Source organism: Triturus cristatus, chromosome 3_2 (assembly GCF_964204655.1).
Source record: "Triturus cristatus chromosome 3_2, aTriCri1.1, whole genome shotgun sequence".
Taxonomy (NCBI): domain Eukaryota; kingdom Metazoa; phylum Chordata; class Amphibia; order Caudata; family Salamandridae; genus Triturus; species Triturus cristatus.
This window is the reverse complement of record NC_140584.1, coordinates 618,883,979-618,911,094: the sequence shown is the minus strand read 5'-3', so window position 1 is coordinate 618,911,094 and position 27,116 is coordinate 618,883,979. Positions and strand designations below refer to the sequence as shown.

Here is a 27,116-nt window from a genome sequence, read left to right as displayed (position 1 = left end):
TGGTCTGGGATAGGACCGCTCCTATCCCTAGCTCAGAGGCATCAGTCTGCACTATGAACTGCTTGGCATAATCTGGAGCTTTTAGAATTGGTGCTGAGCACATTGCTTCTTTTAGGGTGTCAAAAGCCTTTTGACAACTAACTGTCCAGTTAACTTTCTTGGGCATTTTCTTGGAGGTGAGTTCTGTGAGGGGGGTCACAATGGACCCATACCCCTTCACAAACCTCCTGTAGTACCCAGTCAAGCCAAGGAATGCCCTGACTTGGGTCTGGGTTGTTGGAGCTATCCAGTCCATGATGGCCTGGATTTTGGGTTGTAAGGGCTGTACCTGGCCTCCACCTACAAGGTGGCCCAAGTACACCACAGTGCCCTGCCCTATCTGGCATTTGGATGCCTTGATAGTGAGACCTGCACTCTGCAGAGCCTCTAAAACCTTCCCAAGGTGGATCAGGTGATCCTGCCAGGTGGAGCTAAAGACAGCAATATCATCAAGATAAGCTGCACTAAAGGACTTCAACCCAGCCAGGACATGGTTCACCAACCTCTGGAAGGTGGCAGGGGCATTCTTTAACCCAAAGGGCATCACAGTAAACTGATAATGCCCATCAGGGGTGGAGAATGCTGTCTTTTCTTTTGCTCCTGGGGACATGCCAATCTGCCAGTACCCTGCAGTTAAGTCAAAGGTACTGAGAAATTTGGCAGCCCCCAATTTGTCTATCAGTTCATCTGCTCTTGGGATAGGGTGAGCATCTGTCTTGGTGACAGAGTTGAGCCCTCTATAGTCCACACAGAACCTCATCTCTCTCTTTTCACCCTGTTGATGAGGTTTGGGGACCAGAACCACTGGGCTAGCCCAGGGGCTCTCTGAAGGCTTAATGACCCCTAACTCCAGCATCTTGCTGACCTCAGCTTTGATGCTTTCCTTGACTTGATCTGACTGTCGATAGATTTTGTTCTTGACAGGTGCACTGTCACCAGTGTCCACATCATGGGTACACCAGCTTGTCAGACCAGGGGTCAGGGAAAAGAGGCTAGCATATTGTTGCAAGACTTGCTTGCAGTCAGTCTGCTGTTGGGCAGAGAGGGTGTCTGAGAAAATCACACCATCTACTGACCCATCATTTGGGCTGTAGGATAGGAGGTCAGGGAGTGGCTCACTCTCTGCTTCCTGTTCTTCATCAGTCACCATCAGCATGGTGATGTCAGCCCTATCATTGTAGAGTTTAAGGCGGTTCACATGGATGACCCTTTTGGGTGTCCTGCTAGTGCCCAGGTCAACTAGATAGGTGACCTCACTCTTTCTCTCTAGGATAGGGTAAGGGCCACTCCATTTGTCTTGGAGAGCCCTTGGTGCCACTGGCTCCAAAACCCACACCTGTTGCCCTGGTTGAAATTCAACCAGTGCAGCTTTTTGGTCATACCAGTGCTTCTGGAGCTCCTGGCTGGCCTCAAGGTTCTTGGATGCCTTTTCCATATACTCAGCCATTCTGGACCTTAGGCCAAGCACATAGTCCACTATGTCTTGTTTGGGTTCCTGAAGAGGCCTCTCCCAGCCCTCTTTTACAAGACATAGTGGTCCCCTTACAGGATGACCAAACAGAAGTTCAAAGGGTGAGAAACCTACTCCCTTCTGTGGCACTTCCCTGTAAGCGAAAAGCAAGCATGGTAACAGGACATCCCACCTCCTTTTGAGTTTCTCAGGGAGTCCCATGATCATACCTTTCAATGTCTTGTTGAACCTCTCAACAAGGCCATTGGTTTGTGGGTGGTAGGGTGTAGTAAACTTGTACTGCACTCCACACTCTTTCCACATGTGTGTTAGGTAAGCAGACATGAAGTTGGAACCTCTGTCTGAAACCACCTCCTTAGGAAAACCCACCCTGGTGAAGACACCCAGGAGGGCCTTGGCTACTGCAGGAGCTGTAGTAGTCCTAAGTGGAATTGCTTCAGGGTACCTAGTAGCATGATCCACTACTACTAGAATGAATTTGTTCCCTGAGGCTGTGGGAGGTTCAAGTGGACCCACAATGTCCACACCTACCCTTTCAAAGGGGACCCCCACCACTGGTAGTGGAATGAGGGGGGCCTTTGGGTGGCCATCTGTCTTGCCACTGGCCTGACAGGTAACACAGGAGCTGACAAACTCCTTCACCTTTTGGTGCATCTGGGGCCAGTAAAAGTGACTCACTAACCTTTCCCAAGTTTTGGATTGCCCCAGATGTCCAGCTAGGGGGATGTCATGAGCCAAAGTTAGGAGGAACTCCCTGTACTTCTGTGGCACTACCACCCTCCTGGTGGCTCCAGGAGTGGGGTCTCTTGCCTCAGCATACAGTAATCCCTCTTCCCAATAAGCTCTGTGGGTACCACTGACATCTCCCCTGGCTTCTGAAGCAGCTTGTTGTCTCAGGCTTTCAAGAGTGGGACAGTCTCGCTGGCCCTGGCACAGCTCTTCCCTAGAGGGTCCCCCTGGGCCCAAGAGTTCAACCTGGTAAGGGTCAAGCTCCATGGACTCAGTTCCCTCAGGGGTATCTACATCCTCTCCAGGGGGAGAGGGGTTCTGAGTGTTTGGCTGTACAGAAGCTGGTCCCCCAGTCTCCTTGCCCTTCCTCTTGGTTGGTTGGGCCATTTATTCCAGGCTCCAAACCTACTTTTTCACCCTTCCTCTTGCTCTGTGCTCTGGTTTGCACACACACCAATTCAGGGATGCCCAGCATGGCTGCATGGGCCTTTAACTCAACTTCAGCCCAGGCTGAGGTTTCCAGATCATTTCCAAGCAGGCATGCAGCTGGCAACTTTGGAGAGACCACTACCTGTTTCAGGCCAGTAACCCCCCCCCCAGCCTAATGTTACCATGGCCATGGGATGACTAGTGGTGACACTGTCAGCGTTGGTGACTGGGTAAGACTTCCCAATCAAGTATTGCTCAGGGGAAACCAGTGTGTCTTTCACCATAGTGACACTGGCACCTGTATCCCTCAGAGCTTCTACCCTAGTTCCATTTACCCAGGGGTACTGTAAGTATTTCTTTAAGTTGGGGGGCCACACAGCCACAGTGGCAAACTCCACTTCTCCCAAGGAGACTAAACTTGCTTCAGTGTGTTCCCAGATTTGCTCAGGGTACATCTCTGATCCCATTTGTATACTTGCTGCCCCAGGAGTGGCTGTACTGGGTGCCTTAGGGGCTTTGTTTTGGGGGCAAGATACAGTTAGGTGTCCCTGCTTCTTACAGGTATTACACCAGGCCTTTAAGGGATCAAAGTTCTTCCCCCTATATGGTTGGGGCACATAGGGAGTAGTTTGGGTCCCACCCACCTGAACAGGTTTTTGGGGCCCTTTGGAAGACTCAGACTTTTTATCTTGGGGATTCTCACCACCTTTCCCCTGGGGAGGTTTTGTGACCACCTTCTTTTGGTCACCCCCAGTGGTTGTCTTGGTCACCTTAGTCTTGACCCAGTGGTCTGCCTTCTTTCCCAATTCTTGGGGAGAAATTAGACCTAGGTCTACCAAATGCTGATGCAACTTCATTTGTGCAGTTACTCAAAATATGTTCCTTCATGAATAAATTGTACAATCCAGTAAAATCCTGCACACCATGTCCAGCTAACCAACCATCCAGTGTCTTCACTGAGAAATCTACAAAATCAATCCAGGACTGGGTCTGGGTTTTGTGAGCCCCCCTGAATCTAATTCTATACTCCTCAATGGTGAATCCAAATCCCTCAATCAGAGCTTTCTTCATGAGGTCATAGGATCCTGCTTCTGGCCCAGAGAGAGTCAGAAGCCTGTCCCTGCAGTTACCAGAGAACAGTTCCCACAGGAGTGCCCCCCAGAGAGGTTTCTTTACTTTCCTGATATCACAAGCCCTCTCAAAGGCTGTGAACCATTTGGTGATATCATCACCTTCCTCAAATTTAGGGACAATCCCTTTGGGGATTTTAAGGTCAGAAGTTTCCTCCCTATCCTTGTTTTTATTATTGCTGCCACCATTGATGGGTGCTAAACCCATCTCTCTCCTTTCCTTTTCTAGAGCCAGGAGCCTGGACTCTAGATCTATTCTTTTGGCCAGCCTCACAAGGCTGTCCTCTTCACTGGGGGGTCCCCCAGTGTTGTCTCTGGGACCAGAGCCACCTGTGTGGTCTCTAGGTGCCCAGATGCTATGTCTTGAGTTGGAGGGTATGGGTGCCATCTCCTCCCTAGGGAATAGTATGGGGAGGTTGCTGTCCTCCTCCCCTGATTCCCTTTCCTCATCTGACTGGCCATCACCATGTTCAGATGGGTGGTCTTTAGCATACTCAGCCAGGAGCTCCTGGAGCCCTTGTTTGGTTGGATGCTGACCCATTTGTAAATTTTTGAGTTTACATAAGGACCTCAATTCCTTGAAAGACAAGTGTAAGTAAGGTGTGAGGTCGAGCTCCTCCACCAGGTCCATGTTATTATTATCACTAATAGCTGGGTTTGTTTGAGACATTCTAACCTGACAGTTCTAACCCTCTACCCTGACTATAGTGACTTTTATTTTTCTAAAATTCTAATGGGACTTAAGCAAGGCCCTAGCAAGACTTTTAGTAATTTTGGAAAAACCAATCAGAATTCTAAAGGCAATTTTTAAGAGTTCTGTCGTGTGATCAGATGGTAACCAAGTAGTCCAACAAATGCAAGTTTGTATCCCACCGCTGATCCACCAATGTGAGAAAGTGGCTCTGTATATACTGTTCCCTAATAGGTACAGGGTGTACAGAGTCCACAGTCCCCCAGAGGCTGATAGAGGTCAAAGTTAGGTATGACCTTACTCTCAAAAGTGGTAGCTTGGTCGAGCAGTAAGGCAGTACCAGAGGACAGTGTAAAGCATTTATTGTACACACTCAGTCAGCAAATGGTTTCACACACTCAATAACTGAACTCTAGGCCAATGGTTTATATATATAAAATATATGCTTGTTTTATTTTTAGAACCACAAAGGGGGGTAAAAATATACTTTCTCAGAATGAGAGGTTGAATATAAATACTTTTGTCTTAAGCAATAAATTTGTGTAAACAGTCACAGTTGGTTGTAATAAACAATCCTATTTTCTAAACATAACAATGCATTGAGCTCACTGGTAAATTCAGGTTATTTGTAATAAATTACTTTTCAGATTACTTTTGGAATTCCAGATCTGGCTCCTAGATCCAGCCTTGGGTCAGTATTCAGAATCAAGTGATGAAAGTCGACTTAATAACTGTAATGATTTTTAAATAATATTGAGCTATTTCAAAAGTTAGCACTTAGAAAATATTTCAAAGAAAACATTCAATGGATCTCTATGGCAAGAAATTCAAATTGCAGGTAGAGTACTTTATCGTTACTTTAGTAATCCAGGACTGGGTACCTAGACCCAGGACTGGGGTCCTTATCAAAAACAGGTAAGTAATTTCGTTTGCAGAAATGGTACGATTTTAAAAGAATATTTCAAATTTGCAAAAATAGACACTTAGAAGAAATTTCACAGAAAAGCAGACAATGGTTTCCTATGGGAGAAAAATGAGTTAGAGGTAAGTATAGTTGTGAAGACTTTTCAGGGTCAGGGCTGGGCACCAAGATCCAGCACTGGGAGCTCACCTAGGAGCAGGTGAGTAAATTCGTTTTTGTCACTTGGCTGATTTTTGGTGAATATTTGCAGTTTTGAAAAGTTCACACTTAGAAGATTTTTGAAGAAAAAGCCAGTCAATGTTACCCTATGAGGAAAATGAAGTTAGCGGTTTCAGGGTAAGTACTCGACTGGCAGAGTTGAAATTCCGGGCATGGACTCAGGGGTCCCCCAGTGTCAGGTAGGTACAGTTGGTTCACCCTCAGCGGTTTCAGGACGGCCGGGTGCAGAGAGAGTTAGGCCCAATGTTATCATATGAGGGATAGGGGGGGCCTTGGTTGGTGGCTGCTGTCTGGCAAGCCACGCGGCTGTGGGAGCTGGGCTCCTGGTCACTTACTCAGGGCAAGTGGGGAAGTAGATTAGTGTAGAGAGGGCACTGCCAGGGCCACTCGGGCGGCTGGGTGCAGGGTGCTTTTGAGCCTTCGGGCGCTCAATGGAAATCAATGGGAATGTTCCGGTTTGGAAAAAGGCTGCAGGCTCGGGGACGAGGATGTTTCAGGTGCCACCACCACTTCGAGGGGTAAGTTGGGTAGTTGTAGGTTAGGTGGGTACCCCGGGATTGGGCACAGGGGGCCGCAGGGCGCCGGGTGCAGGGGTGCCTTTTGACGTCGGGAATCTTACCCTCTGGTTGATCGCGGTTGGGGTGGCACTCGGTTCTGAGGCTGCAGGCTTCTTCCGGGATGTCGAGGGGGGGTCCTTGGGTGCCGGACTCGGGGTCACAGTCGCCGTGGGGTCGTCCTCAGGGTCTTTGTCCACTCCGGCACTGGCCAGGCTTGGCTGGTGCAGAGGGTGTTGGGTCCGCGGTTCCGGGCTGCTGCCAGGGGTTAAAAATAGGTTTCTTGAGTAGAGCCTCTACTCATGGGAGTCCCAGGGGCTTAGAGCCAAAAGGTAGCCAGGTCCTCCGGGGTTGGTGAGGTTGCTGGCCACGAGAGATGCCGCGCTGGTGCAGGTTCGAGAGTCGACAGGCCGGTAGGGCTGGGGCCAAAGCAGTTGGTGTCTTCTTCTCTTTTTAGCAGCTGCAGGGCAGGTCCTTGTTCTTCTTGCTCTTCTTGTAGTTTTCTATCTGGAATCTGAGGAAGGAAGGTTCAGGGTGCCCCTAAATACTAGATTTAGGGGCGTTACAGGTAGGTGAAGGCCAGGGACCAATGGGTCCTGGTCCTGGGGTGGGTACACCCCCTATCCTGCCTCTCTCCTGTGGGAGGGGGGCAGTAGCCTAATCCTGATAGGGTAGGGCCTCCCATCTTCAAGATGGCGAGAGCCCGGAGATGTGCTTCACCTCGCCTCCCCCACCTGAGGGGTGGGGTGGGCAGGCTGGTACATCCCCTGTCCTTGTATGGGGTTTCCGGCCAAGCTTCCCGCCAGAGTGGGGGGTTGCAGTGGCCTGGGGAAACTCCAAATGGCGGCCTGCCTTTGAAGCTTCCCTTTGCTCATCCTGGGGGAGGAGATTTCTCACCTCACCCAGGATGTGCATTGTTGCAGGCCCGGGAGAGCAAGGGCTCTCCCACCCAGGGGTCCAGCAATGTGTCTGCTGTGTGGCAGCCTGGGCAGCCTCAGAGCAGACGTGGATTGTAAGTTAGCTGTAAGGGGGCATCTCTAAGATGCCCTCTGGGGTACTTAGTACATTAAATCCTACACTGGCATCAGTGTGGGTTCAATGTGCTGAGAAGTTTGATACCAAACTTCCCAGGCTTCAGTGTTGCCAATATGGTGCTGTGGAGCTCGTGTTTGACAAGCTCTCAGCACCATGTACTCTTAAATGACAGCACTGCACTTACAGTGCCCAGGAATGGACCCGGGTACTGTAGGGGCACAGGGCTCCTGCTCCTGTGCCCACACCATAGGCGTAATGCACCCAGCTAGAGGGGTGGCTGACATATGCCTTGGCAGTGTAGGTGATGGGCGTGGTACACAGTGATGTGTGCCATGTCGACTCTTTGTTTTGTCCTGCACCCAGACACTCAGCCTGCAAGGGCAGTGTGTGTGTGTAAGGGTACAGGGCCTCTGAGGGTGGCACAATGAGTGCTGCAGCCCTTAGAGGCCTTCCCTGGCCACAAGGCCCTGGGTACCTAGGGTACCATTTACTAGGGGCTGACATGTGGCTAGGGTTTGCCAATTTGGAGTTAGTGTGGTTTAAGGAAGGAACATAGGCCCTGGGCACCTGATTGGCAGGAACCCAGGGTACACTCAATCGAAGTACATTCAGCAATTTAGCAAAAAGTGGGGGCATACCATGCAAGAAAGATGGCACTTTCTCACATTTAGGGACTGGCAAGTGGTTGCACTTGCCCAGTCAGCATGACAGTACCAGACTGCATGCAGGCTCTGCAATGGCAGACCTTAGACACACTTTTACAGGCTGCTTCTGTGGGTGGCACAACCAGGGCTGCAAGCCCACCAGCAGTATTTGGATTACACGCCCTGGGCACTCCTGGTGCACTGTACTAGGGTCTGACAAGTAAACCAAACCAACCAATCATGCAATCACAAATGATACATTAATTTACAATAGGGAGCACTTGCACTGTGGCACTGGACAGCAGTGGCACAGTGCCCTGAGCAGCTAACACCAACGAAAACATATGAGTCAACAGCGAAAAAATGGAAGGGAGACTCACGCCAATGTGCCAGGTCTAACAGTAACATTACTGCTTTAAAATATACAAGTGGCAGTGTACTTCAGTATACTGGAAAACTGTGATATCTCAAATGCAAGTGTATTTCTGTGCATTTCCAAAACCGTGATGCCTCAAAACAAAGTACTTACCCAATAGGATCGTTCTTGTTGTTAAAAATTTTATTTTTCAAAATTGATGTGGATCTCCTTTTTGAATGTGTGCATCATTTATTGGCGGGGGGTCTGTGGGGGGGTGACAATTGTCTAACACTCCTCCTGTATAAACCTCAGGCTGCTCAACAAACACTACCCCCCCAAAAATAGCACCGTGGGATTGTTAAAGCAAGACCTGTCCACTAATAAAGGATACCTAGACTCTCTACACAATATACCTTTTTTTGGAATATTACATAAAGAGCCAGCTTCCTACAAAGGTCCTAAATGTTCTGATTAAAACATTTTGGGAAAAATCAATAATTTTGAGGATTCCTCTGTGGCATTACCTATTGAGAGTGGTTCCAGCAAATACAAAGACTTGTATCCCACCACTGAACCACCAATGTAGGAAGCTGGCTCTCAATATAGTGCACTAAAACGAATTACACTGTGTCCAGGCAACCCCTAATGGTTTACAGGGCTTTCTTCAAAAATCCTAAGTGCTCTATTTTGTGGTAGTGTGGTCGAGGAGCTTATGCTAATCAAAGGGGAGTGTTTATCATTTGTTGTACACACAGTCAATAAATGGGACACACTCAAAGAAAACGACACCAGTTTATAAAAATCACACATTTTTATATTTTAGGCACCAGGATCTTTTTGATCGGTAACTACTTTTGAAGATCGTTTTTTAGTATTTAATAGACAGTACTGTATTCGCTGTTATGTTAACGTGTGGGTAATACATACACTGCATAGGACCACATGACAACGACTTACAGAACTGTTCTTCAGGACTTAAGGTAAGTAGAGGCCTAGGTCCAGGACAGCGCCAACTGGTCGCCTCGGTCGGCTCTGGTGCGCCTGGATGCAGAGATGCCTTTTGGTGTCGGGCGACCCGTTGAAGTCAGTGTGAACCGGTACCTGTAAGTAAGTTAAACTTTTGTTAAGCGCACAATTGCCAATGTGTCTTTGCGTTGGCGTTCTCTAAGAGATGAGTAGTTAACTAGTTCATGTGAATATAAAAAAAGCCATGTTTTAAGCATTTTTTTGAAGGATGCTGTGTTTGATTGAGATCTGAGGACAATGGGCCTGCATGGTGTTCCAGAGTCTACATGCTAACAGAGAAGCTTCTCCCTCCCCATATAACTCTTTGGAACTACCACCAATTTGGCAGTGCTTGGTCTTGGTTTACAAGAGGGCACATGCCAAATAAAGATTTTCAGGAAGTAAGATGGGCCTTCGCCATGCAAGGCCTTATAGGCCATGCAAAGGGCCTTGAATTTACTCGTTCGATGATTGGCAGCCAAAATAAGTCCTGAATACCTTTGAAGATGGAATTATATTTTGGTATTTTAATCAGCAGACGAGCAGCTGCATTTTGAAGTAATTGCAGCTTCATTTGTAGTTGTTTCTGGATCCCCAAATAGAATGCATTGCAATAGTCTTTCCTAGATAGTACTAATGCTATGATTGCCATCTTTTGCATTTCCAGAGGGAAGTATTTAAACACTTTCCTTAGCACTCTAAGAAGATGGAAGCAGGCGGATGTGACCTGGTTTATTTAATAGGAGAAGCAAAGCTGTCTGTCAGACACCTCAACCCCCAGATTTTTGACTCTCTGAACACAGCAACAAAGCTGTAAGACCTAATATGTTTTGCCAAAGGAGTGATGTGAATGTTGAAGAGTGTGGGGGGACAATGACGGGGGTACCATCTACTAGGGACTTACAGAGGTGCTAAAGGTCTTGCCAATTGGGGATCAATTGCACAGTTGTCTTGTTTTAGGGAAAGAGAACTGGCACTGAAGACCTGGATAGCAGGAACTCAGTGCACTCCAGTCAAAATTGCATCAAATACCAGGCAAAAAGTGAGGGTGATCATGTCAGAAAGGGGCACTTTTCTACGCTTACGAATGCTATACAATTTTCAGTTCCACCTTATGCTTCTTTCATCAACCACCAGACACTCCTTTCCCCTTTAGCTTATTCTTTCAGGTTTTCTTTCATTTTACACCTGCTTGCTTTCTTTTCCTCGGTTTTCCATCTTTCCCACATTTTTTTCTCTCTTGCTTTGGGTCAAAGTATCATGAAAAAATACTTGTCTGTCCCCATTAATGAGTGAGTGCGGGCCCCACAGGTAACCACTGGCTCAAATTAAGCATTGCAACTACTGGTTGAGCTATTACAGAATCTATTCCTCTCTGGTGGTCTATTGCTGCCTTCACCTCACATTAGTGTGGCATAGCTTGTTGGGATTGACATAACTTGGGACCATCTTGTGCAACATTGCTGACAACTTTCACTGGCTGGGAAATTTATCCTGACCTTCACCTGGTCACAACAATAGTCACAGAATTCATTTTTGAAAAAATCTCTTCCATTAGCCAGCTTCCCAGTGATCTGTTGAAGTCCAGTATTTTGGGGCATTTATAGGGGGAATCTGTGAACAGAATAGAAACTTGATTGTGACTTTAGCCATCCTTAATGGCAAAGTTAGGAGGTGTAAGAAAATACAAACCAACTTGAATTCTGGCAGGCATATGCACTTTTATCATGCAAGCTGTCTAGGGGCAGCTTTGTGTTTATTTTAATAACCTGTGCTTGAAGATGCACAACTTTGCCAAGTCCATGAGCGCTTGTCTTCCTTTACTCCATACCCCCGCCTCCGTCCTTTAGTGTCAGCAACTAGAGAGCTATGTAGTGGGTTAAGCAAGACGGTCCCTTTATTGGAGACTTCTTTACACTGGGCTCATATATCCTTGTTCAGAGCTCACAAGCTGCTTACACACTGTCCCTCAAGGAGAAGCCTTCATGTGCATGAGGACCCCTAACTATTTAGGCATTATTTGCGCCATTTAGGATATTGGTAGATATTTAACTTTCCATCATGTGTGATGGTTTTATTTCATGAGGAGTTTTAAAATTTATGTTCGAGGCATATGAGCTGCAGATTACACACTGTGCATAGATCGCCATCTGGTGTTGGGCCTGGATATTTGCAGTTGTTTTTCCTCTTGGAGGCATGTGACTCCTCCTTTGGATCGTATTACGCATGGGCTTTGGCTCCATCCTCAGATTGATTTTTCCCGCCATCGGGCTTGGATGTGATCTTCGCGCTCCGGGTCCGAACCGTTTTCAGTTCTTCTGATCGGCGCGCAATCCTTCCCTTTCCGCGGTATTTTTTCGATCGCGATCTCCACACTCGACGCGACTCATCGTTCGAAGTCTTCGATTCCGGTCGTCGCCAAAGGCCTTATCATGGAAAGGACTCCATTTAAGGAGTGTCCTCGATGTGGGTCAAAGTTTCCCCACAATGATCTCCATGAGGTGTGCAACCTCTGCCTCTCCCCAGAAGACGAGGCACAAGACTGTCCGGCTTGCAAATCCTTCTGGTCAAAAAAGACCATTCGGGACCGAAGGGCGAGAAGAACCATGGCACACTCGTCGACTGCAATCCCCGACATCTTCGGAGAAGGCGTCGATGTTCCCGAAGACCAGCACACCGAAGAGTGCCTCGTCAGCTCCTCCGAAGCCGATGACTCAGATGCTGAGGCCATCACTCCGGCACAGAGGAGCGTGAGTTCTAGCATCGATCCCCACCCTCGACGGCATCGAAAAAGGCTTCGGTCACGCCTTCGCCCTAGGCACGACCAAAGACACTGCTTCACATACCTCGCTTTCGGGCCTGGTTAAGAAGCCCATCAAGCCTTCTGGCAACTCGGGCTCGAGCCAGCCTGCCATCGGTGCCAAGAAACGCTCCTCCGCACCGGTACCAAAAAAGATGGCCTCCTCTTCCTCCTCCGTGCCGAGCTCCACACCGAAGCACTCGGCGCCGAAGGCAAGCACTAGCTCCTCAGTACCGACACCATTCCTGGAACCGAGCAAAAAATCTAAAGCCCTTGACACCCACACCTCGAAGCCAAAAGTCATCTCGGAACCGAGGAAACAACCGGACATTTCTAAGCCACACCGTTCAAAACAACAAACTGATGCCGACTCCAAGACTAAAAAACCTACGGCTCCGACACCTTCGGCGCCGACACCTTCGGCCCCTCACAGAGGAACTATTTCGGCCCGATCCACTACAAAAAACACTTGTCAAAGACCCTAAAACTGGACATTTGATGCTCAGCATCAAGAGACCGCTGGACAAGCCTGCCCCAGCTCCACCTCCAAAGAGAAGAGACTTTGCTACCTCCCCTTTGAGACTACCCTCACCCCATCCTCCACATCCTCCCTCTCCTCCGCCTCCCCCACCTCACCGGATGAGGATGATGACGATGTCTACGACGACACAGGAGACGGATCCCATGACCAACCCACAGGGGACCCCACTCCTACAGGCTCCCCAGACCCATGGGACGACTACAACATCCCTAACGTCCCGCAGGAAGACCTTTACCCTTCAAGACCGCCCCCCCCCTCCCCCAGGAAGGCAATATGGGGTTTAACCAACTGCTCCATAGGGCTGCACACTACCACGGACTTGATCTCCATACCGACCCCGTGGAGGAGAACTTCATCCTAGATACCTTTGACACTACACACAGGGCCACTTCCATTCTGCCCATGCTTAAAGGGGTCATCAAACACGCGCCAGAGGTCTTTAAAGACCCGGTCAGGGCCAGGTTCATCAACCCTCTCACCGAGAAGAAATATAAAGCTGCCCCTACATACCCCACCTACATCAGAGGGCCCGCACCACTAGACTCCCTAGTAGTCTCCACTGCAAGGAAACGTGCAAACTCCCAGGCATCAGGCGAGGCACCACCACCTGATAAGGAGTCCAAACTCCTAGACGCCTCTGGCAAGCGAACTGCATCCCAGGCTGTCAACATATGGCACATTGCAAACAAATTGCAAGCGCTTTTGGCACGATATAACAGGGCCCATTATGATGAACTAGAAGCCATAATGCAACACCTCCCTGACCAATACAAGAATAGAGCCAACAAGCTAATCCAGGAGGGTAAAACCATCACCAACACATCCATTCGCTGCGCCCTCGATGTCGCTGACACGGTCTCTAGGGCAATTTAACACCAGCGTCCTCCGTAGGCATGCCTGGCTACGAATTTCAGGTTTCAAACCCGAGGTGCAGGCTTCCATCTTCAACCACCCCTTTGACCAAGAACATCTGTTTGGCCCAAACGTTGACGTTGCCCTTGAAAAAATTAACAAGCTTTGGCATAGGCAATAGGTCTCGCTTTTGGGACCTTATAAGTATTTAGCCATGCAACAGTTGCATAACTAAATACTTATAAGGTCCCAAAAGCGAGACCTATTGGCTATGCCGTGAGGCCGCGAAAGTGATCGCGATCAAACATCAAAGCGGCCGCGAAAGTGAAAGTAATCGCAGTAAGGCACGGCGCGCACGGCCGCGCACATGCACTGTAGCTCTAGGCTGACCTGGTAGCACTTTTGTAGCCCTCTCAATAAGTCTCGCCGGACCAGTGCATGCGCTGGGTCAGGCAAGACCTCAAAAGGACACCGATACGGCAAAGTCTACGAGAGCCTTACAGTCGCACCCTCCCAGGCGCTCCTTTCGCTGCTCTTCCTTTCGAAGCACCTCCAGAGGCTACTCCTCAGACAGCGCCTCCACTTCCTATAAAGCCGCCCTACACAATCCACCTTCACTAGGGGTTACCAGAGAGGCGGATACAGGGGTAACAACAATAAAGGCCGAGGCAAAACGAACACCTCCCGCTCTGCCTCCACCCCTGCCCAATGACTTCCCTCCACTCCCCCCAGACCATCCCACTCCAGTCGGGGGCAGACTCCACAATTTCCTTCCTGTCTGGACTACTGTCACCTCAGACAAATGGGTAACACAGATAATTTGGTCAGGCTACTGCCTCGAACTAACATCTACCCCTCCCCCCCCCCCCCTCCCCCCCCCCCTCTCAAACAACGCCCAATGTCACAGGAACATTTGTCACTTTTAAAGCAGGAGGTTATCTCTCTCCTACAAAAGAGTGCGATAGAACTAGTTCCTGCCCACCAACAAAATATGGGAGTTTACTCCCTATATTTTCTGATACCAAAAAGGAACAACACTCTAAGACCCATCCTGGACCTCAGACCCCTAAATCACTATATACACTCGGACCATTTCCACATGGTCACACTCCAGCAGGTACTTTCCCTGCTCTCCCAAAACTACTTCCTTGCCACCCTAGACCTCAAGGACGCCTATTTCCACATTGCCGTTCACAAAGCTCACAGAAAGTTTCTCAACTCTCACAACAGCACCGCGAGTGTTTACCAAGTGCCTTGCGGTAGTGGCAGCACACCTACGAAGACAACACATCCACGTCTTCCCATACCTAGATGACTGGCTAATAAAAGCCAGCTCATACAACCAGGGAGTACAACACACTCACGCCACTATCCAGCTACTTCACAAATTGGGCTTCACAGTAAACCACACAAAGTCCCATCTGCAACTGACCCACGTAAAACAATACCTCGGTACCACCATAGACACCTTAAAAGCGCTAGCCTACCCAGTCCTGCCAGGATAGCAAGCCTTCAGGCTCTACGTGCCAAATTTCAACAGGAACACTCTCTTCCAGCTCAAGTGTTCATGCAACTAATAGGAATGATGGCCTCTTGCATATTCATGGTACCTCACGCAAGACTCCAGATGCGTCCTCTCCAAGAGTGCTTAGCGCGCCAACGGAACCAGTCCCAGGGTCAATTGACAGATCTGGTGTTGATAGACGGTCGTGCCCATCGCTCTCTGCAGTGGTGGACCACCAAAAACCTTTCCAAAGGGCGACCGTTCCTGGAACCGGTTCCTCAGATGGTACTGACAGCGGACGCATCGCTCTCTGGCTGGGGAGCTCACCTACTACATCACACCATGCAGGGCAGGTGGACACCTCAACAAAGGTTACTCCACGTCAACCATCTGGAGTTACTAGCAATATTCTTAGCCCTAAAGGCCTTTCAAACACAGATATCAGGCAAGGCCGTCCTAGTCCGCACGGACAACATGACAGCCATGTACTATATACTAAAACAAGGGGGCACACACTCTCCACAGCTCTCAGCTAGCACAGAGCATATGGAGATGGGCCATATCCCCAAAAATCTTTCTCCCAGCCCAACATGTCCCAGGAGTCCAAAACACTATGGCCGATCTGCTGAGCAGACAAACACAACAGATCCACGAGTGGGAACTCCATCCACAAGTTCTTCACCCGTACTTTAAAATGTGGGGGCATCCACAGATAGTCCTCTTCGCCACTCACAAACGCCAAATGCCCAAGCTTCGCCACCAGGTATCCACACCCATTGTCCAAAGGCAGTGCGATATGGATGAACTGATCAGGCAAATTTGCATACTCTTTTCCGCCTCTCCCACTCATTCCATTAGTGGTGCGCAAACTACAGCAACACTCCCTCACTCTCATCCTAGTAGCTCCAACTTGGGCCAGACAACCGTGGTACACCACACTGCTGGAACTATCTGTAGTACCGCACCAAAAGTTATACCTCTCTCCACGCCTCTTAACCCAGAACCATGGAAAGATCAGGCACCCAACCCAGCTCAGCTCAACCTTGCGATCTGGCTCCTGAAATCCTAGAATTCGGTTACCTAAATCTTCCCCTAGGCTGTATGAACGTCATTAGAGAAGCTAGACAACCTACCACTAGAGCTTGCTACGCAGCCAAGTGGAGAAGTTTTGTGGTCTATTATCACAACAAGAACTTCAATCCCCTAGATGTGTCCATTCAACACATCATAGGCTATTTACTACACCTACAAAGATGCAATCTAGCCTACACGTCTATTAGACTGCACCTTGCAGCCATAGCAGCTTATCTACAAAACAGGCAACATCTATCACTCTTTAGAGTACCTGCCATAAAAGCCTTCATGGAAGGCCTCAAAAGAATAATTCCCCCAAGAGTGCCACCCTCACCTGGGTGGAACCTAAACATTGTTCTCACAAGACTAATGGGGCCTCCCTTTGAATCTCTGCACAAATGTGAACTTCAATTCCTAACATGGAAAACCGCTTTTCTTGTAGCCATCACTTCCCTCAGAAGAGTCAGTGAGATACAAGCACTCACCATTCAAGAATCTTTAATGCAAATGCACCATAACAAGGTTGTTCTATGTACTAATCCAAAATTCAACCAAAAGTCATTTCTCCCTTTCACCTAAACCAATCTGTGGAACTACCCGTATTCCGCTCGCAGCCACAGACCATTGCAGAAAGAGCTCTCTACACATTAGATGTCAAACGAGCTTTACTCTACTACATCGAGAGAACACAACCCTTTCGTAAGACCAAACAACTGTACGGGTCTTTCTCACCACCACACAAAGGCAACCCCATCTCCAAATCTGGGATAGCTAGGTGGATTGTTAAATGCATACAGATTTACTACCACAAAGCAAAACAAACGCTATCTGTTCCCCCTAAAGCCCACTCTACATGTAAGATAGGGGCTTCCATGGCATTTTTAGGGAACATCCCCTTAGATGATATCTGCAAAGCAGCTACATGGTCTACACCGCACACTTTCACTAAACACAATTGTGTAGATGTGCAAACTAAGCAACAAGCTAGTGTGGGCCAGGCTGTACTCAAAACATTGTTTCAAACCACTGCAACAGATACTGGTGGTCGCCGCTAGGAGCGAGTACTGCTATATAATCTATGCACAGTGTGTAATCTGCAGCTCATATGCCTCGAACGGCAAATGCTACTTACCAGTATGCATCTGTTCTTGGCATGTAGAGCTGCAGATCTACACACACACACGCCCACCCGCCTCCCCGGCTACCTTTATCTGTTCCAGTTTATCTTATTTTGATACAGCACACATGGACATCTTCACTGCTTATTACTATGCTCCATCATTTCCCTGCTGGCGAAAAACAATCTGAGGATGGAGCCAAAACCCATGCACAATACGATCCAAAGGAGGAGTCACATACCTCGTGACTTCCAAAGACTTTCCAAGAGGAAAAACAACTGCAAACATCCGGGCCAAGCACCAGATGGCGATCTATGCACAGTGTGTAGATCTGCAGCTCTATATACCAAGAACAGATGCATACTGGTAAGCAGCATTTGCATTTGCCTTTTCCCTATCACAACTGACTGATTTGTCATATGTCTTGTCTTTAATTGACTAAGGAAGGTGGGCCACAGGCCGTCATTGATTAATTTCTCTCCTAATGTTTCCTCGGATTCCTTGTCCCTTGCACGTTTCATTTTTAAGTGGTTTCTTAGTCTGTATCTGCAATCCCTCAGTTGATATGTCTCCTTTGTCCATTCCTCTGCTTAAGTGTTCCCTCTTCATCATCCTCTGCATCTCCTGTTCAATTGTTTCACTTGGCCACATTCTCCCATTCTTTTATCTCATTGTCTCTTCTTCTACTCTACTCACTGAGAAACTGTGAGAAAAGTGCCCTCTTTCTGCATGGTTGCCCCCACTTTTTGCTGATGTGCTTTCACTGAGTGTGCCCAGGGCCTATGTTCTTTCCCTAAAACTGCATTGAAGCCTAAACCCAATTGGCATCTCTGGCCACAGGTCAGCCCCTGGTAAATGGTACCACAGGTACCCAGGGCACTTTGACCAGAGAAGGCCTCTAAGGGCTGCAGCACATATAGTGCCACCCCTAGAGACCCTGTACAGTTACACTCAAACACTGCTTTTGCAGGCTGCGTGTTTTGGTGCAGGACAAAGTGAAGTCAACATGGCACACATCTGTGTGCCATGCCTATAACCCACTGCCCTGGCATAGATTAGTCACCCCTCTAGCTGGGTGCAGTATACCAGTGGTGAGGGTACAGGTGCATGAACCCTGTGCCCCTACAGTGTCTAAGTCCATTTTTAGACATTGTAAATGCAGTGCTGCCTTTAAGAGTATATGGTGCTGGGAGTTTGTCATTACGAACTCCACAGCACCATAATGGCTACACTGAAAACTGAGAAGTTTGGTATCAAACTTCTCAGCACATTAAACCTACACTGATGCCAGTGTGGGATTTAATGAAAAATGCACACAGAGGGCATCATATATCCAGGTATACTACTCAGAGTAAGAAAAGTAATCTAAAAAGTAACTTACCTGGTATTTTACTGAAAAGCCCATTCAAGTCTATGTACTGTATTTACAAAGTATTGCATTTCTCTGCAGCCATACTGTAAGTCAAAACAAAGTGCACATACAATTACAATCCAAACTGTTTACAAACTGCATTACTACTGTAAAGTATTTATTGCTTACCTGTGCCAGGCTTGCTTGGTTCTAGAAAATAAAATAACTAAATATTTTTTATCCAAAAACAATTGGTCTGAAGTTCAGTCTTTGAGTGTGTGAATTAATTTGCTAACTGTGTACAACAAATGCTTAACACTGTCCTCTGGTACTGCCTTACTGCTCAACCACACTACCACAAATAGAGAGTGATGTGCTATCTACCCACCTATGGGGTTCCACTGGACTTTGTGCACACTATACCACGCTTTGGTATAGTATATACAGAGCCAGCTTCCTACAGAAACATGTCTCTCTCCTTCTCCTACTCTCACTTTAATTCTCCATTTAGTTTTCATCCTCTTTTCTGCAGCTTACCTAATCTTGTTTTTCCTATTACAGGGCAGTACAGTACTGCAGCAAAGACTCTGCAGACTGCCATTGCTGTTATTAAAGAGTCACGTGTAGCAAATGATGCACGTTGCCGTGTTCTGCTGTCGTCGTTGAAGGACTGCCTGCGTGGGATTGAGGCCAAGTCAGGCACATCTTCCAGGTATTTGACTCCATTATTGCCTGCACTATATTTGACAAAAGGTATGTCCTTAATGGTCTCCCTATGCTGATTGCCCCACCTGAAGCAGGACAAACTGCTCTAACCACCTTTTTAGTTCCCTGGTTTAGAAAAAGATGTCCAGACATTACTACTCTACTTGTTGGCTGGGTGATGGTTGGTGTGATCATGGATTTAGTTACACCACAGCGACCTAGTTCCACCATCACCGAATTATTGCCATTTTTCGTGTAAACAATTTTGTTTGGGACCCATCCGGAACTTAGGGCCTCACTGTCAGAATTACTGGTGTTATTTTGCTCTTAGCATCTTAAAAGCTGTGAATTCAGAGTTTCTTGTCGCTCATTATTCATAGTCTCTTAAAAAAGGATCTTTGTGTTCAGAGTCCCTGTAGAAAGGTTTTGGATTTGGAGGCTCTGGGATGGATGCTCCTGGATATGGAGTTATACCAGAGAGTTAGTGCTTGGTTCACAGGGTCTGGGAAGTAGAGGATAATGGATTTAGAAGTGTCATGGATGGAAGGGTTTTTGAGTCTAGGTCTCTAGCATACCGGATCCTAGCCTCAATGGCCCTTAGTTATAAGAGGGAGGTTCCTTGATTCATGGGCCGGAGGTTCTTGATTCACTGTTTATGGAATGGTTGTCTGTTTTATGTGGTATTGTAGAAAGAGTCCCCGACTAATGACTCTTGGTTGAGCGTGGATCTGGGGCTTTGGAGGAGAGAATGGTAGATCAGATACAGCATCTGTAGTGATAGAGGGCCTATTGTTCAAGGGACCTGAAATGATGAGGGTGTCTGCAGGATTTTCAAGAGCGTAGGTGCTGCAGCTATGTCTCCAGAGAACATTCTGATTCATATTTGTTGAGGATAGAGTATTATATGTTCGAGGCATATGAGCTGCAGATTATACACTGTGCATAGATCGCCATCTGGTGTTGGGCCTGGATGTTTGCAGTTTGTTTTTCCTCTTGGAAAGTCTTTGGAAGTCACGAGGTCGGTGACTCCTCCTTTGGTTTGTATTGCGCATGGGCTTCGGCTCCATCCTCAGATTGTTTTTTTCCGCCATCGGGCTCGGATGTAATACTTCGCGCTCCGGTTCCCGAACTTTTCCAGTTCAACGATCGACGCAAAATCCTCGCTCATCGAGATCCTTCAGATGATAAATCATCTTAATCACCTTCTCTTCGGCACTTCTTCGATTCCGGTCGTCGACAGCGGCCTTCGGGCCTGTTCCGGCTCCGGTCTCGGCTGATGGAAAGAACTCCCTTCAAGAAGTGCCCTCGATGTGGGTCCAAATTCCCCCACATCGATCTTCATGAGGTGTGCAACCTCTGCCTCTCCCCTGAACACGAGGCCTGAGACTGTCCCGCCTGCAAGTCTTTTAGATCCAAAAAGACTATTCGAGATCGAAGGGCCAGACGCAACATGGCGCACTCCTCAACCTCCGCTCCAGTCGACATCTTCGGGGACGACGTCGAAGCTCCGGGACAGCAGAACATCGAAGAAGAGGACGACGACCTCGTCAGTGCTTCCGAGGCCGACGACTCAGATGTGGAGGACATCACCCCGACGCAGAGGGTCGTGAGTACTATATCCCCTCCCACGCCGATACCCAAAAAGGCATCGGTCACGCCTTCGCCTTCACCTTCGAGCCTAGGCAAGACCAAGGACACTGCTTCTCACACCCCACCTTGGGGCCCGGTAAAGAAGCCTATTAAGCCTTCCGGCAGCTCGGGCTCGAGCCAGCCTACCAGCGGTACCGAAAAACACCCTTCGGCACCGAAGAAAAAATCGGCCTCCACCTCCACACCGAGCCTAGCACCAAAGCCCTCGGTGTCGAAACCCGCCCTCTCGGTGCCGACCAAACATCATAAGGCCCTCGGCACCGACACTTCCGTGCCGAAGCCTCTTTCGGCACCGAACAAAAAATCAGAGGTCCCGAAGAAGCACGGCTTAGACAAGTCTAAAAAGCCGTCGGCCCCGAAAACCTCGGCGCCGACCGAACAACCAGTGTCGCAAGAACTTTTCACACCGGATCCTCTGCAAAAGACACTTACCAACGATCCAAAAACTGGACATTTGACACAGTCTTCAAAAAAGAGACACTTGGACAAACCAGCTCCACCTCCAAAGAGGAAGGACACTGCTACCTCCCCTTTCAGAGTGCCTTACCCACCTCCTCCACCCTCCCCACCTCCACCTTCTCCATCCCTGCCTCATCGCTCTCCAACTCTGTCTCCAGACCAGGATGATCTAGGGGACCCTTACTATGATCCAGCAGATGTGCCACAAGATCCCACCCCTACTGGATCCCCAGACCCATGGAATGACTATAACAATCCGGACATCCCAGATGTCCCACAGGATGACCTTTACCCATCTAGGCCATCCCCACCAGAAGATTTGTTAGGCTTTCACCACCTACTACAGAGGGCGGCACATTATCACGGGGTGGAGTTGCATACTGACCCAGTGGAGGAAGATTTTCTCCTAGACACCTTCGATAATGCACATAGGTCTACTGCCATTCTACCTATGCTAAAAGGAGTAATCAAACATGCACCGGAGGTTTTTAAAGACCCAGTCAGGGCTAGGGTCCTAAACCCCCGTATAGAGAAAAAATATAAAGCCGCCCCCACAGATCCTTCATACATTAAAGGCCCTGCACCACTGGATTCCTTAGTGGTATCTACAGCTAGGAAGCGTTCAAATTCCCAAACGTCAGGCGAAGCACCACCACCTGACAAAGAGTCCAAGCTCCTAGGCGCGTCAGGGAAGCGCACTGCGTCACAAGCTGCCAATATATGGCGTATCGCCAACACGCAAGCGCTATTGGCCAGATACGACAGGGCACATTATGATGAGTTAGAGACCATCATGCACCATCTCCCTGAAAAATACAGAAATAGGGCTAATGAATTGATCCAAGAGGGAAAAACTATAACTAATACCTCTATACGCTGTGCCCTAGATGCGGCAGATACAGCCTCCAGGGCCATAAACACCAGTGTCCTTCTCCGTCGCCACGCCTGGCTAAGAGTTTCAGGTTTTAAACCTGAGGTGCAAGCCTCCATATTGAATCACCCATTCGACCAACAACATTTATTTGGCCCAAAAGTTGATGAAGCCCTCGAAGATGAAGAAAGATACTGATACGGCGAAATCCATGGGAGCCCTACAGTCACACACTCCTAGGCGCTCCTTTCGCCGCTCTTCCTTTCGGGGCACGGGCAGAGGCTACTCCTCAGATAGTGCATCCACGTCCTACAAATCCCCTCCTCAGTCTACCTTCACAAAGGGTTATCAAAGAGGCGGATACAGAGGCAATAATAATAAAGACAGAGGCAAGACAAATACCGCCCGCTCTGCCACACCGCCTACCCAATGACTTTCCCCTGCTCCCTCCAGACCATTCCACTCCGGTCGGGGGCAGAATACAACATATCCTTCACGTCTGGGAGACAATCACCTCAGACAGATGGGTGACCCAAATTATTCATTCAGGGTATTGCCTAGAATTAACATCTATCCCCCCTCCCCCCAAACATTCCACCCAGGCAATGCCCAATGTCTCAAGAACATGCCACGTTACTAAAACAGGAGGTAATCTCCCTCCTGCAAAAACAAGCCATAGAGCAAGTCCCCATCAATCAACAAAATTTAGGGGTCTACTCCCTGTACCTTCTGATTCCAAAAAGAGACGAGACTCTACGACGTATCCTAGATCTCAGACCTCTAAATACTTACATACATTCAGACCATTTTCACATGGTAACCCTTCAACAGGTTCTTCCACTCCTCTCCCAGAACGACTTTCTCACCACTCTGGACTTGAAAGACGCATACTTTCACATCCCAGTACACCATGCTCACAGAAAGTACCTCAGATTTGTAGTGGACGGGCAACAATACCAGTTCAAGGTGCTCCCGTTCGGGGTCACAACAGCACCAAGGGTATTCACCAAGTGCCTAGCAGTAGTGGCGGCAGACCTCCGAAGACAGCACATTCACGTCTTCCCATATTTGGGCGACTGGCTAATAAAAGCCACGTCCTACGAACAATGTGTGCACCACACCGCCGCTACAATCCAACTACTTCACCAGCTAGGTTTCACGGTGAACCACCAAAAGTCCCACCTGGTACCATCACACACAAAACAATACCTCGGTGCTACCATAGACGCCTCAAAAGCCATAGCCTATCCCAATCCTGCCAGGATTGCAAACATACAGGCTCTGCGTCAAAAATTCATACTTCAACACTCTCTCCCAGCAAGGGTTTTTATGCAACTGATAGGGATGATGGCCTCTTGCATTTTCATAGTGCCCTATGCAAGACTCCAGATGCGTCCACTCCAAGAGTGTTTAGCGCGCCAGTGGAACCAGGCCCAGGGGCAACTGACTGATCTGGTGTTGGTGGACGGTCGCACCCATTGCTCTCTGCAGTGGTGGAACACCACAAACCTTTCCAAAGGTCGACCGTTCCTGGACCCGGTTCCACTTATAATCCTAACAAACGCATCGCTCTACGGCTGGGGAGCTCATCTGTTACATCTCACAGTACAGGGCACATGGACGCCGCAACAGAAGTTACTCCACATCAACCATTTGGAGTTACTGGCAATCTTCCTGGCCCTAAAATCCTTCCAGACGCAGATTTCAGGCAAGGCAGTCCTCATTCGCACAGACCACATGACTGCCATGTACTACATTCAAAAACAGGGGGGGCACACACTCTCCACAGCTCTCTCAATTCACACAGAGCATATGGAGATGGGCATTCCACAGAAAATCTTTCTCCTGGCCCAACACGTCCCAGGAGTCCAAAACACCGTGGCAGATCTGCTCAGCAGACCAACGCAACAGATTCACGAATGGGAACTTCACCCACAGGTTCTTCACCTGTTCTTTCAGAAGTGCGGGCATCCACAGATAGACCTATTCGCCACCCACGAAAACAAAAAATGCCCAAGCTTCGCCGCCAGATATCCACACCCATTGTCCAAAGGCAATGCGATGTGGATGAACTGGTCAAACAAATTTGCATACGCTTTTCCACCTCTCCCTCTAATTCCATTAGTGGTGCAAAAGCTACAACAGCATTCCCCAACACTGATCCTAGTAGCTCCAACATGGGCCAGACAACTGTGGTACACCACACTGCTGGAACTCTCGGTAGTACCACACCAAAAGCTGCACCTCTTACCATGCCTCCTAACCCAGAACCATGGGGAGATCAGGCACCCGGACCCAGCTCAGCTCAACCTTGCGATCTGGCTCCTGAGGTCCTAGAATTCGGATACCTTAACCTTCCCCCTGTATGCATGAATATTATCAGGGAAGCTAGACGCCCTACTACTAGGGCATGCGATGCTGCAAAGTGGGAAAGATTTGTTGTTTACTGCCACAACACAATCAACCCTCTAAATGTGTCCATACAGCACATCATATGTTACTTGCTCCATCTACAAAGGTGTAACCTAGCATATTCATCCATTCGGTTACACCTCGCAGCAATTGCTGCTTACTTACAAAACAGGCAGCACCTATCACTTTTCAGGGTGCCTGCCATCAAAGCCTTTATGGAAGGCCTCAAAAGAGTAATTCCACCCAGAGTACCACCTGTCTGGAACTTAAATATAGTTCTCACAAGGCTAATGGGACCCCCTTTCGAACCATTACATAAATGTGAGCTGCAATTTCTCACATGGAAAACAGCATTTCTAGTGGCCATCACTTCCCTTAGAAGGGTTAGTGAAATACAAGCACTCACTATACAGGAACCTTTCCTTCAAATGCATCAGAACAAGGTTGTACTCCGCACAAATCCAAAATTTCTACCCATAGTCATTTCTCCCTTCCATCTAAACCAGTCGGTAGAATTACCGGTCTTTTTCGCACAACCTCAAACCGTTGCGGAAAGGGCTTTACACACACTGGATGTTAAAAGGGCCTTACTTTACTACATCCAAAGAACACAACCTTTCAGAAAAACCAAACCACTATTTGTCTCTTTTTCTCCACCACATAAAGGCAACCCTATTTCTAAATCCGGGATAGCTAGGTGGATTGTAAAATGCATACAGATTTGCTACCACAAAGCAAAACGAACGCTATCTGTTCCCCCCCTAAAGCCCACTCTACAAGGAAGATAGGGGCTTCTATGGCTTTTCTAGGGAATATACCATTAGATGACATCTGCAAAGCAGCGACATGGTCAACACCGCACACTTTCACAAAACATTACTGTGTAGATGTGCAAACCAAGCAACAAGCTAGGGTGGGCCAGGCTGTTCTAAAAACACTGTTCCAAACAACTGCAACGGATGCCGGTGGTCGCCGCTAGGGTTGGGTACTGCTATATAGTCTATGCACAGTGTATAATCTGCAGCTCATATGCCTCGAACGGAATATGCTACTTACCAGTATGCATCTGTTCTTTGCATGTAGAGCTGCAGATCTATACACGCCCACCCGCCTCCCCGTATCCGTTCCAGTATATCTTATTTAGATACAACACACATGGGTTTCTTTACTGTTATTACTACGCTCCATCTTTCCCTGCTGGCGAAAAACAATCTGAGGATGGAGCCAAAGCCCTTGCGCAATACGAACCAAAGGAGGAGTCACCGACCTCGTGACTTCCAAAGACTTTCCAAGAGGAAAAACAAACTGCAAACATCCGGGCCCAACACCAGATGGCGATCTATGCACAGTGTGTAGATCTGCAGCTCTATATGCCAAGAACAGATTCATACTGGTAAGTAGCATATTCCTTTCAGAACTCTGGGTATAGAGGGCTTGGATTCATGGTATAGGGGGTGGGATCAAATGCCATGGGATCAAAGGGGAAAATACATTTGATGCAGGGGCATTGAAGGTCTAATGGCCTGAATTGAGATGCTGTTGGTAGTGGAGAAGTTAGGGTGGCACGCAAAGAGCCTTGATTCATGGCATGTGGGAGTTAAAGGACCTGAGTTCCGAGGCTTTGTTGGTCAGAGGGCCTGGTTTCTTGGTTTCTGGGGCAGAATATACTTGATTCAGGATCCTCCAGAATGAATTCCTGATGGTGGAGCTGTGAGAATACGATTCTGGTTTCTGAGTCCAGAGAGGGTGTATCCAGGGCTAGTGTACTCTAGTTTAGAAGCTCTGTTCACAAATGGGCCTTGCATGTATGGGTTATGTAGATTAAGGGCCATGGATTCTCTGGTGGAGGATCCACGTTTAAGAGGTTCTAGATTAATGACTCTGGTCCTCCTCTCACCCTGCACCCCCAAATATTATAACCTGTTTCCATACATTAGACTGGAAACCTTGCTCTTTTTTCATTTAGAAAAAGGCACCGGTCACGAGATCGCTCTTCCAGCCGTTCACGGGAGAGCAGTGGCAGGAGGCACCGGGAAGGGGTGCACACTGATGACCGACCAGAAGACTATTATGAGAGACATCGAGAGAGGGACCGGCATCGCTGAAAAACGTAAGGACTATAAGACTGTCTTGTGACATCCAGAGTCTACTGTGCTCATTGTCACACATGTTCTGGGGTAATCTGTGAACTCCTGTCGCTGTCTGTTACCTACAAACTAGTGTTTTTGTATGTTCTGATTCAGCATTTATTGATTCTATACTGCTGCAACTGCACTACATGATCATTTCTACAGTACTGCGCAAATTCTCGTTGCTCCACTGCAAGGCTTCTGCTGCCCCTCATTCTCTCTGCTGCCTGACAGCCCCTTTTCTTTGTTGCTGCCCCACTATATTTCATCCTCGCTGCTCCCTCTCAGACTTCTCATTTCCTTACTGCTATTCATCTACTTGCTGCTGCTCCACTTAACTACTTTTTGTGCTTCTTCGCAGGTGTACCTCAGTTCTCACTTCTCTTCACTATTTTTCCTCATTGCTCTTATTTCTTGACTGCTG

The 27,116-nt window shown here is 48.2% G+C and overlaps 1 protein-coding gene across 2 annotated transcripts in view; it reads left to right on the top strand.

The window, feature by feature from the left end:
* Window positions 1-27,116, top strand: part of CPSF7 (cleavage and polyadenylation specific factor 7) — a 232,236-nt gene that overhangs the window by 140,504 nt on the left and 64,616 nt on the right. For both annotated transcript variants that reach the window (XM_085648524.1, XM_085648526.1), the window contains exons 8-9: window positions 19,028-19,178; window positions 26,530-26,673. In XM_085648524.1, coding sequence (XP_085504650.1) covers window positions 19,028-19,178; window positions 26,530-26,668 — 290 coding nt within the window. In that variant the 3' untranslated portion in view covers window positions 26,669-26,673. The remainder of the gene's footprint in view (window positions 1-19,027; window positions 19,179-26,529; window positions 26,674-27,116) is intronic.